At 39.0% G+C, this 11,696-nt stretch overlaps 1 protein-coding gene across 4 annotated transcripts in view; it reads right to left on the bottom strand.

Annotated features, from left to right (window-relative positions):
* Positions 1–11,696, bottom strand: part of LOC129776253 (tribbles homolog 2-like) — a 106,872-nt gene that overhangs the window by 87,348 nt on the left and 7,828 nt on the right. For all 4 annotated transcript variants that reach the window (XM_055781794.1, XM_055781796.1, XM_055781797.1 and 1 more), the window contains exons 2-3: positions 10,678–11,635; positions 3,763–3,891 (exon numbers count right to left, since the gene is read on the bottom strand). In XM_055781794.1, the coding sequence (XP_055637769.1) occupies positions 3,763–3,891; positions 10,678–11,238 (690 nt within the window). In that variant the 5' untranslated portion in view covers positions 11,239–11,635. The remainder of the gene's footprint in view (positions 1–3,762; positions 3,892–10,677; positions 11,636–11,696) is intronic.

Genomic DNA, 11,696 nt, shown 5'->3' with positions numbered 1-11,696 from the left:
CACGCTATTCACCTTCGAAAATATCGCGAAAATTTAACGATGTTCCCTCTCTTTTTTTCGACAGGCGGCGAAGAATTTCTAGGATGTGCGTATCGGAGCAAGATAGCTAAATGCACATTCCTGTATACACAAAGGAGTGCTAGCTGTAAGATCTGACTTAGAACATTTGATACAATTATGAAGCAGAGACCATAATTATGGATAGCGACGCTGTTGCAGTTGCAGTTGCAGGTGCTTCCCACAACCGCTCTGTTACGAATACTCTGGGAAAGGTTGGTGACCCTTCATTCGAACTGATGTGCATAATCTGCAAGGATTACAGTAGCGGAAGCAGCCATGTAATAAGCGTCATACATATCATACCGAGAGTCTCGAGTTTGATTCCCGTTCTAGTCGGAATATTACACACATACACTAGTACACGCGTATTCGCGAAATTACAATTAAAAAAACATGCTACGACGGAAAAAAGCAGAAAACGCAGAAAAAAGAAAACAAGAATAAAGGAAGAAGATAAAGAAAGTAAAGAATAAGACAGGAATGAAGGTGAAGAAGAAGAAAGAAAAGAAGAATGAGAATGAAAAGAAATAATAGTTATAAGAAGTAAGAAAACTAGGGGAAAAGAATAAAAAGAACAAGAAAAAAAGAAAAAAAGACAAGAAGGAAAATAATACATATAAGTTATACATATAAAAACAATAGAAGGAAAGAAAAGAAGAACAAGAAAAAACAAAGATGAAAGAAAAGAAGGATGAAAAGAAAAATAAAGAAAAGAAAAAAAGGAACAAAAGAAGGAAAGAAGGAAAATAATACATATAAGATATAAATATAAGAAGAATAGAAAAAAGAAAGTAAAGAAGGAGAAAAAGAAAAACAAGAAGAAATAGAAGAAAAAACAAATAAGATGAAATAAAAGAAGAACGAAAAGAAAAACAAAAACAAAGAATATGAAAAAAAGAAAAAACCAAGAACGAAAAGAAGAAATAAAGAAAATTGGGGGAAAAGGAGAAAAAGGACAAGAAGAACAAGAAAGAACATAAGGACAGAAAAAAAATGAAAAGAAGAAAAGGGGGGAAAAGAAGAAGAAAAAAAGAAGGAGGAAAAGGAAGAGAAGGAAGAAGTGAATGATGAAGGGAAAACGGAAGAAGAAAATGATGGAAAAAAAGAGGAAAGAAAATGAGAGGAAGAGAAGAATGAAAAAAGAAGGAAGAAAAAACGAGAAAGAAGAAGTGAAAGAAGAAAAAGAGGAGGAAGAAGAAAAAGGAAAAGTAGAAGGAAGAAATTATAAGAATGGGAAAACAAAGACTACCGGATTATCAGCCTGTCTCGAATCCTGAAACGTCACCTCCAGAACAGAACTCCCATTTATGACACAGAGAAGGATAACGAGTCGACCAATGTGTCAGCCGATGTCTCGAAACGCTCCATCATAGTATTCGGAACGGAATGTACAATAGAGTGTTGCTTGATTCTGCCGATAACATCTCCCTCACGAGTGAAGTGCATGAAGGTTTCGTTCTTGTATTCGAAACGTGCTCACTGAAAAAAATGAACACAATGTATAAAAGGTTGTGCAGTCGGCAAGCAATAGCAGTCAATTGCCGAGAACGTAACGTTGGCAGCAAAAGCGTAGTTTGCCGTTTGCGTAACTCGTAGGCAGCAAAGGCAAATGTACCGACCAAATAGAGCATCTGAAGTAGTTGCAAAGTACAATTTGAATACTGAATATTATTGCGAAAACAATCGTAACCAACTATCGCGTACTTTTCTATCGAAGAAAAAAAGGAAAAACATTATTTTCTATTTCGCTACCGTGTTGGACAAAAGTACAAGATGTTTCGCTTCTGAATGTATTCAAAGAATACACATAAACAAGTTTACTGCACAGCTTGCAATGACGTGCAGAAGCAAAGCAGAAGAGAGGTTAGTTAGTATAAAGATTAAATTATCTTATACCATACCGTTCGGTGGGGAGTGTTTGTATATGATAAAATCAGATTTCATAAAGGGTGTGTCACATCAAATTGCATCACGGAAAAAACGCTGTAGAAATTTAATTTTTAGGAATTATATCTTCAGCTTTCGCTTATAATCAGATAAGAGTGTAGATCACGTTGGCCATGCTTCACTGTCAATTTTTCGTAAATTTGGAAAAATGTCGAACGAAAAAGAGCGTCGTGAATTAATCCTGTGCACTCAAGCGATCTGCTCTTGCGGAAAGCGGAGCGCCCCCTTCGTGATGACCGGCACGGTAAACGGGCAGGTTTACCTTAAGGAGTGCCTACAGAAGCGCTTACTACCACTATTGAAGCAGCACGAGGGCCCGACCATCTTCTGGTCGGATCTCGCTTCGTGCCACTATTCAAAGGACGTGTTGGAGTGGTACGAAGCCAACGGGGTCACCTTCGTGCCAAAGGAAATGAACCCGCCCAACGCGCCGGAGCTTGGCCCAATAGAGGAATATTGGGCGATTATGAAGCAGACCCTCCGGAAGAACCCAAAAGTTGTCAAATCGGAGGCGGACTTCAAGAGAAAATGGATTTCTGTTAAAAAAAACTACAACCTGACGTTGTACAGAACCTTATGGACGGGGCGAAGAGGAAGGTGCGAGCATACGGGCTTGGGCTCGAAGTATGAATAAAAAGAAAATGCCAAAAGTTGTTTAATAGTTTTTATTTTACTGTCTAAAATTTTCAAAAGGATCGGTCTACTGGGCGAATTTCTACAGCGTTTTTTCCGTGATGCAATTCGATGTGACACACCCTTTATGTTATAAAAATGTGATCATGAGACAATGGTAGTGATGGAACAAATATATAATCGCCTGTGGCTACAGTGGGAAGTGGGTCTAGAAGAAATATTTGCATATTTGATGCACTACATGTATTCGCAATAAGGTCACAAATCTCGACAAAACAATCTGGCCATATGCATGTATATTGTATTCGCGAGAACAAGAATGAATCACGAAACAAAGCTGCTTCTATAAAACCACGTAAACTATCGTATTTCGACACATTGTAAATCAATATCCAAAGTAACGAAAAGCGAATCGATTTCTATAATTTTGTTTTTCGGGAGAGAGTTTGTTTGAGAGTTTAGGAGTACCTTCGGACTTGTTGGTGACTTTTTCCGATCCATTATTCAATTTTCGCTAATTCGAGAATTGTTTCCGGGTTAGAAGTGGCGTCGAAGTACTGCGCATTTCAAGCCAGTTGTGAACAAGGTATTTGAAGGCGGTGAGAGCTGTGTTCTTCGATGACAAAACTGAAGGTGAAGATTTGTTCCGCGGCGGTTTCTGCCGCCTCTACCGCCATCACACAATCAATTGGGTTCAGATTTTCTGTTGCTGTGTGCGAAAGGGTGTGCATAGTATAATTTGTGGATTATTTCTTTCAGAAATAATGTTTTAAGGATTTAGGATGTTCTAGGTTTTTTAAAATTGTTTGGATATTCAATTAGTGCATTGTTTCAGTGTCGCTCTAGGCAGCGAGCAATCAACAGAACAGGTTAACGTTAAGAATTATTTTTATTAACTGCTCAAATTGGTTTTTATTGCTTTGCGAACCGTTCACCGTTCACTGGTCACAGTGCAAGCATTCCTCCATTGTCAATGCTATCAAATATTTGTATTAAAGAGTTTCATTCCTAATATTCTACAATATTTGTTATCACCGGCAATAATTTTGTAGTCCTACGTTAACAATGCGGTCATGTCTTGAACATCGCCATTCTAGTTTTGTTTATAGAATATGAACCTACCTGTGATGGTGCGAAAAACAGATACGTTTGGTTGCTTCCCTGTATCACTTTGTGCAGATAATTCACATGTGGATGGCCATCCAGGCGAAAATGAGCGGTCAACAGGTTCGAGCAAGGGTTATTGGCGATCTGAAAAAATACAAAACAAATCACAAATTATAACATTATCAATCAATTATGTAATCCAGCGTCGCGACACAGCCCGTTAAAGTATCACCCGCACACGGTGATAAACTTTGCAGCGGTCTCCGCATTCGGTATGTGACACGCCCTGAAGAATGGTGCCGGGCAAACAGAACACCTCAGTTGTCTCATGCTACGCGCGTCAAGCCCGTTTGGAATGGAGACAAAATTCTGGCGAGCGTGAACGGCCTCGATTCGTCACCTGGGGAGAGGCCCGGCACACCCGCTCTGATTCGGTCCACTTTTCCATTCAATCAATACGGATAAAATCTGATACCCCAATTAGCCTACCCAGCTGACCAATCCCACAGCTATGTTTTGGACTGAGCATGAGAGTCTTTCAGTCCTATTGCGTTTCAACATTTCCAACATTAGAACATTCCTGAACATCTCAATTGTTCCAATCAACCAGGAAGCGACACAACTGATCGCTTATTACTGGAACAATCCGCACATACCGGGCGCTATCGTCGATTATTAATGCCTTACTACGTCGCTATACAACACAAGAGCCATCCAACGCTCGGGGACTACGTGATACGAAATCGCGCAGTTGAGCACTGGAACTTGTGCAATCGATGTGTACAGGAGGGGAAATATCTTACGTGTTTTGCGCATCGCACGAGCTGGCGTGATGATTTGTAAAAAAGTTGTGTATCACCACCATTCCAGTTATTTCGCGCTCGACTCACACTCAAAAAAAAAACAAAACTTATAATCATCAAATGTGGTCGTCACAGGGTGCAATATGTTGTAAGGAGCGCGTAGCGTAGCTATGGGAACACCAAGCTACGCTATCATCATCAGAAGCTTTGCTGGCGACGTGGCTCTTGACAACAGAGCGCGATGATTCGCGCAGTGGATGCTATATGAATTGCAAATTAGTTCTACTACTGATCCTTGTCTCGTTTGACTCGGTGAGCACTTAGAAGCTTCTCCAGATTATTAGATTCCAACGTGTATCTGTTGAAATTGTGCCTCCCCACAGGAGTCACGCCATCGCGTTCAATTTGATCTCCCCACCAAACACAACAAGCGCGCATATGTTACCAAACGCGTAGTAGTAATGTTATCACATCTGACGCAATTTCAGCACATCGGAAATAATTCTCTCGCGGTTTAACGCGCTATCCCAGCTAGGAGTGTGTGAATATGTTTGTAATCACAATCACCACCAACCAGTTGCCAGTGATGGCAAATGCGTATCACGCTTTGTTCGAAGAAACAAATTAGCGTTGTCGCTGTAATCGACAACCTCGAAGGTAAGCTTTTTGTACTCGGCGAATAATTTCAAGGTGATCCATCTCCCAATATTGTGCTGAGTGAGCAGAATAACGTCCGTACGCAGTTCTAGTGTTGTAATGTCCTATCCATTACCGGCTGATAAGGAAGGTAACACACACTGAAGGTTTAAGGACACGCCAAATGTGACGCGTCAGCTCAGATTTCCTAACAATCCCTTTGTCAACTCCTCCTCTCTGCAGTGAATTGAGCGAATGCGCTGACTAATAGCACCGGAAACCCATTTCCAAATATCGCAGACAGAGACTATGGTTCATTATTACCTCAGACGATGACAGATCGATTTGAATGTCGCGTTCATATTGAAGGTCTGGTATTTATGCAACCACGTAGAAAAAGCTGATATGGTTTTGTTCTCAGTTGCATCATTTTGTCCTCGTCCAAAATCCAATGACGAATCACAATTGTTTACACATGTGGGATGTGCGAATTGCGGTTTTGATATCTAAAGCGGAGATAATACTACGGTTTGAATAGCTTACAAGGAAAATACTTGCTTGACTTGCAAAGTATAGCTTTGCTCTTTCCATGATGTTGAAAAATGGAATTTGAGAGAAGATACATGCTCTGGAAAGCTATCAACAGAACATTTTTATAACTTTTAGACAAATTTAATTTACCTGAAAGTCACATTACAATCAAATTAATGTCTACAGAGTGACTTTTTTTTCGTTTGAACGCATCATTCAAAGTTTTCTCCATCAATTTTTAGCAATTTTTTAGTGAGAGCGTTTTGCATCGGTCCTGCCAAGTGCTTTCTAAGCAACAGATCTCCCAGTTATGAGACAAAACTTTGGTACTTATTAGCGTACTTGAGCATCACTTCACGGTGTAATCGAAGCGATGTAAGTTGAGCCTCCGAAGTAGAACTGAGATAAACTCGATGTTAATATGTATACCATGTACATGTCATGTCACTGGAAAAAGTAACACCTGTCGTGTATTTTTCTCGATTGTGTGTTCAAAGGTGTGAATTTATGGAATTTATCGAATTTATATTTTTTTACACTTTACACTCGGACATTACAAGATAGATAGCAAAGACGTTTGCATCAGTCAATTGGAAATAGCTCTACGCATCTGTAAGAATGAGAAAAATTATATATTTTTTAACAAATTATTGAATAATTGTAAAATGTCAAGCACTATCTAAACGCGCTAAATCCCATGTATAGATTGGTCCAATTTGTGTTCTTTAAATTGTCCCGACCAAAATGAGCGGCTGAGTAAAGGTGAAAATCAATTTCAATACATCAATACCCCTGCGGAAACAATCGTAGCTATCCACCGTGCATATCATTTTATTCGTAGGAAATAAGCCAAAGAAGCCCACATATGAATATTGGGTTCGCTCTAGTCAACCCCAGTCTCGCAACGGTTTTGCTCGATAGAAATGAAACACAAATTTCTGCATAACTCGAGAACTAATCAAGCAATCGCCTAATTTTTTTATGCTATGATTGACGATTGTTTGGTGTTGCAAATTATGCAGTCGTAATGATAAATATAAACAAGGAGGGGAGGTAGCGGGAGGGAAATATTTACACTAGGGTATTAGTAATGAATCTCTGCTGAGGCAAATATTCAGCCTTTTTACAAAAGAAACACAAATTCCTGCATAACTCGAGAAATAATCAAGCATATAGAGGTTTCAGGGGGGCAAGAAATATTTCTATTATGATTCGACACTTCTCCCTCCCCCTCTCTTAGGAGAGGGCTGCATAACTCGAGAACTGATCAAGCAAATGGAGTCAAATTTGGCAAGGTTCTATCAAACAAGAAATATTTCTATGAAGGCTCGAGGGCTCGAAGGCTCTCTAAGGAGAGGGATGGGTTGCATAACTCGAGAACTAGTCAAGTAAATGGAACCAAATTTGGCATGTGGAGGTTTTAGGGGACAATAAATGTTTCTATGATGGTTCGACACTCCTCACCTCCTCTCTAAGGGGTGGCTGCCATACAAATGAAACACAAATTTCTGCATAACTCTAGAACTTATCAAGCAAATGAAGCCAAACTTGGCATGTGAGGGGTTTTGGGTACGAGAAATGTTTCTTTGATGGTTTGACCTACCTCCCCCATCTGAAGGGGAGGAGGGTGCATACAAACAACACACAAATTTCTGCAAAACTCGAGAATTAAATTGGAATGAGTGAGAGTGAGAAATGTAATGGAATGGTCCCACAAAAATATTACATATATTTCAACCAAACATATTAACAACTAAACATGACAATTGAAAATTTTTTGAAAACTCTGAAGGAAAATAGGAAAATTCGGAAAATTGAATCCCTAAATGTTCCACAATTACATCTTGATGAGCGTTTTAAACCAATTGATGTTTGTGCTAACGAAATTGATCTTTGTTCAAAAGTGGAGATTGATGCTCAGGTGAAAAAACGTACTCCTATATCTTATATAAATAGAAATGAATCGCCAAATGTGTTGGTAAGCGAATAACTCGAGAACGGAATAGTCCGATTTGAGCTGTCTTCATTTTATTATATTTTCTGTATCAAACATGTATTCTATGTAACGGAGAAACATGTTATTTGCAAGTAATTTAAGGTGTTGTGCATCCTAGAAGCACCTTCACCACAAGACGGTGACAGCGGCTTTTTTATAACATTAAATCTACATTCGTAGGTCAATAAAACCTCTGTGAGTGTGTTTGTGGGGGAAAAGTTTTATGTGCCCAGCACATACGAACAACACACAAATTTCTGCAAAACTCGAGAATTAAATTGGAATGAGTGAGAGTGAGAAATGTAATGGAATGGTCCCACAAAAATATTACATATATTTCAACCAAACATATTAACAACTAAACATGACAATTGAAAATTTTTTGAAAACTCTGAAGGAAAATAGGAAAATTCGGAAAATTGAATCCCTAAATGTTCCACAATTACATCTTGATGAGCGTTTTAAACCAATTGATGTTTGTGCTAACGAAATTGATCTTTGTTCAAAAGTGGAGATTGATGCTCAGGTGAAAAAACGTACTCCTATATCTTATATAAATAGAAATGAATCGCCAAATGTGTTGGTAAGCGAATAACTCGAGAACGGAATAGTCCGATTTGAGCTGTCTTCATTTTATTATATTTTCTGTATCAAACATGTATTCTATGTAACGGAGAAACATGTTATTTGCAAGTAATTTAAGAATCTGGACGAGTGTGTTTGAAAATCTTATATATAAAATTCTCGTGTAACGATGTTCGTGGTCAAACTTCTCCGAAATGGCTCGACCGATTTTAATGATATTATACTCAAAAAAAACTTGGTAGGCATGAGAATAGGTCGTAAACTATATATGTTACCGCTAGGATACCTATTACTTTATATTTGATACCGATTAGGGTGGTCCCATGCAAATAAAATATGAATAACTTTGTTTCGTATTTTTTTGCATAAATTTGGCTTGAAAAAAAACTTATAACCATATACAATCAATTTTCACCCTCATCTCCTTTTTTATCGCGATATATGTATTTTTATATAAACGATACCAAATAATTGATTCATCGTTCGTTTTTTAAACTGGACGAATTTATTTACGTTGTTTAATGCCAGATGGCACTTCGTCCTCTTCATCGAATTTCACCTACACATACGCAAGTAATCTCAATTCGACTAAAACTAGGAATATCGCCGGCGAGCTGGAAGCACAATGAATTATTGAAATTATTCTAATCACACCCATGCTCGGAATGCAAAATAACAGTCACGCTATTGTCGTCAATCCTGATAAAAAACCGATTGAAGAGCAAGTGTGTAGATCCAATGCGCCACAGTTACTTTAATTATTAGGAACATCCTTACTTATTTTGAATTAATATTTTAATATTATGTGGTTGGAGGAGACGAAACAAACAAAAGAGTGCCCTCGATGGATTCTTATGTGTGTCGTTTGATGAATTGGCGCAGTCAGGACAACGTCATTCTAGGATGTCTTGAGCTGTGTCAATAATCCATGGTCAACATATTCGCAAATGTAGAGAGCGAACGACTGCGATTCCTATGAGACAATCAACAGAAGCGATTCGAGGAATGATAGCGAGACGCTATCATGAGTAACACCTACACAGCATTTGTTCAAACGACAGCACGTGTGTTAAAACAAAAGAAATGCAGTCTTTAATGGGCTCTATTACAAAATTAAACGTATTTCGTCCAACATGTTGCTGGATGTATACAAGATTTATAGAAGAATCGTTAAGTTCGGACTGTTTTCTAAGTATTTAAACAACATCGAGTAATGATTTTCATCCAAATTTGAGCAATTTAAATTTATTTTCGTGTCTGCTAATCTGATACAGATTAAATTGCTCCACGAATACGGATTACTTATTTTGCAGTTTATTTTGCGCCGAGGCAAGGTTGCTACATTTCATAGCACGAATGATCAGATTTCTGAATGCAAAAGACGAATCCTGAGATCCGATCGATCCGGTCCATTTCTCTGTACATCATAGATCTCATCTCCATCTCCACATCACACTCAGGTTCGGGAAGTTCCCACGGTCCAATGCAATACACGGTCAAATCTTCACTTATCTGCTCGATATCCACGTGCAATCTATCCTTCATCGATCATAATCAATTAATTTTATAGATCGTTGAAACATTTGAACACACACGTATTGCAATACATTAGTTATTTTTTATTCAACAGCCAAAATATTCACTAGAAGTAATTTATATGGCAGAACAACGTTTGCCGGGTTAGCTAGTAATTTTATATTATAATGAGTTTTGGTAGAAGTACTGGGAAATTTATAGTAAAAGGAAATTGAAAAGGGTCAATTAGAACATCAATCAATGAATAGTTCTGCGATTGGATCCATGAACATTCGCTTAGTAATAAAATATGAATGTTTGAAAGTATTGATAACAAAAAATCCATTTGGGCGGAACGAAGTTCGAAAAATTTATGCAATAAATGAATTGAAATACGTGAACAATAAACAAAAATTCAAATTTGTCTGGGATACAAATTTTTTTTCCTCTTCATCGGCACTAACGTGAGGAAGTAGTCTATAGATTTCAATAGGTGGTAATTTCACATTGTATAAAAATCAGCCGGGTTACGCAATGTGGCGTTGGAAAGAGCCTTCAATTTCGTGCGAATTGTGATTTTTGCTTTAACTAATTGGATGGCTTCGATGGGTTTGCTTTGTCAATGAAGTGATAAGTTTCAAGATACCCGCATGTTCCACTACGAGTCGCATTCCTTTTATGACAAACAGATTAGTTACCTAGAAAACGATCCTTCAATGATGAACAAAGGTAGCAAAAATGTTCCAAGATTTAACACTGTCATAGTCTCATGGATATGAATATGAATATGAATCACATTTCGACCCACAAATCCGGCTCCATACTGGGGTAAGAATTATACAACAGAAGCAGACATTGACTTACCTTGCAAACCAGCTCCTCTTGGGTTTTGATATCGACACAGCGGTAGAGGGAACTTCCCTCGACGATGTCGAGCAACAGATAACGTTCCGCTAGGACCGCAGCATTTAGCGGAGGAGTTGCGTTCGTCGAGATGGCATCCCGCTGGGGGTACAGAGCCGTAGAACCGGCCCCGCTGGCAGTAGTGTTTATCATTCTTCGGCTGCTACTACTCTGCTGCTGATGATGATGGTGGTTGCGATAACATTGGCGATGATAGGGACACTTCTTATTCGTGGGACCGTTATTGGCAGCGGAGGCCGCTCCAGCTACGGCAACACTAGAAACCGCCGAAGAACTGGCTGCTGCAGCAGCTGCAGCAGCCGCTGCGTTTGCGAGTGCCACCGTGCTTGGACTGTTTACGAAGGTGATTGTCGCGGGAAAGACTGCGTTGCCACTAGCGGAAACTGTTACGGGAATGAGCCGGGCCGACGACGATGTTGATGGCTCGTCTGGTTTGCTCAGCAAAAAACGAGCGAAATCGACACCGGTGGGAACCGTAGCGACGGTATTTATAGTGTCCATATTTACAACTTTGCGGGGATGAGCTTAATAGACAAACAAAACTACTTTCGAGTGATATTACGATAACTAGGTACAACCAATAAAATCTTCCGTGGTCCCTCTCTGAACACCGCGCACAACAGTTTCTCACTGATATGAATGAACCATCGTAATGCTCTTTTCACTGTTTTATGTACCAACTTTTTCCTACACTAGGACATGAATTTTCCTGAAGCAGCAGCAGCAATCGTAGGAATCATTTTCCAGGTTAATTCGAGGTTTACTTCTAACTAAACTTGCCAACCGATTCGATGCACAACATTACACCACCGTTTTCTCCCGAATTCGATCTAATTGCACAATAACGAGTTTTGTTTCCGATACTTCCCCTAGAGCTGCCCTTGTTACACGAGGTGACCTGGAATGGAGTTGAGAATTTTCACAGTTAGTGATTTGCACTATAATTGCGCGATAGTATG

Source organism: Toxorhynchites rutilus, chromosome 3, assembly GCF_029784135.1.
Source record: "Toxorhynchites rutilus septentrionalis strain SRP chromosome 3, ASM2978413v1, whole genome shotgun sequence".
Taxonomy (NCBI): domain Eukaryota; kingdom Metazoa; phylum Arthropoda; class Insecta; order Diptera; family Culicidae; genus Toxorhynchites; species Toxorhynchites rutilus.
This window is presented reverse-complemented; position numbering and strand designations above follow the sequence as displayed.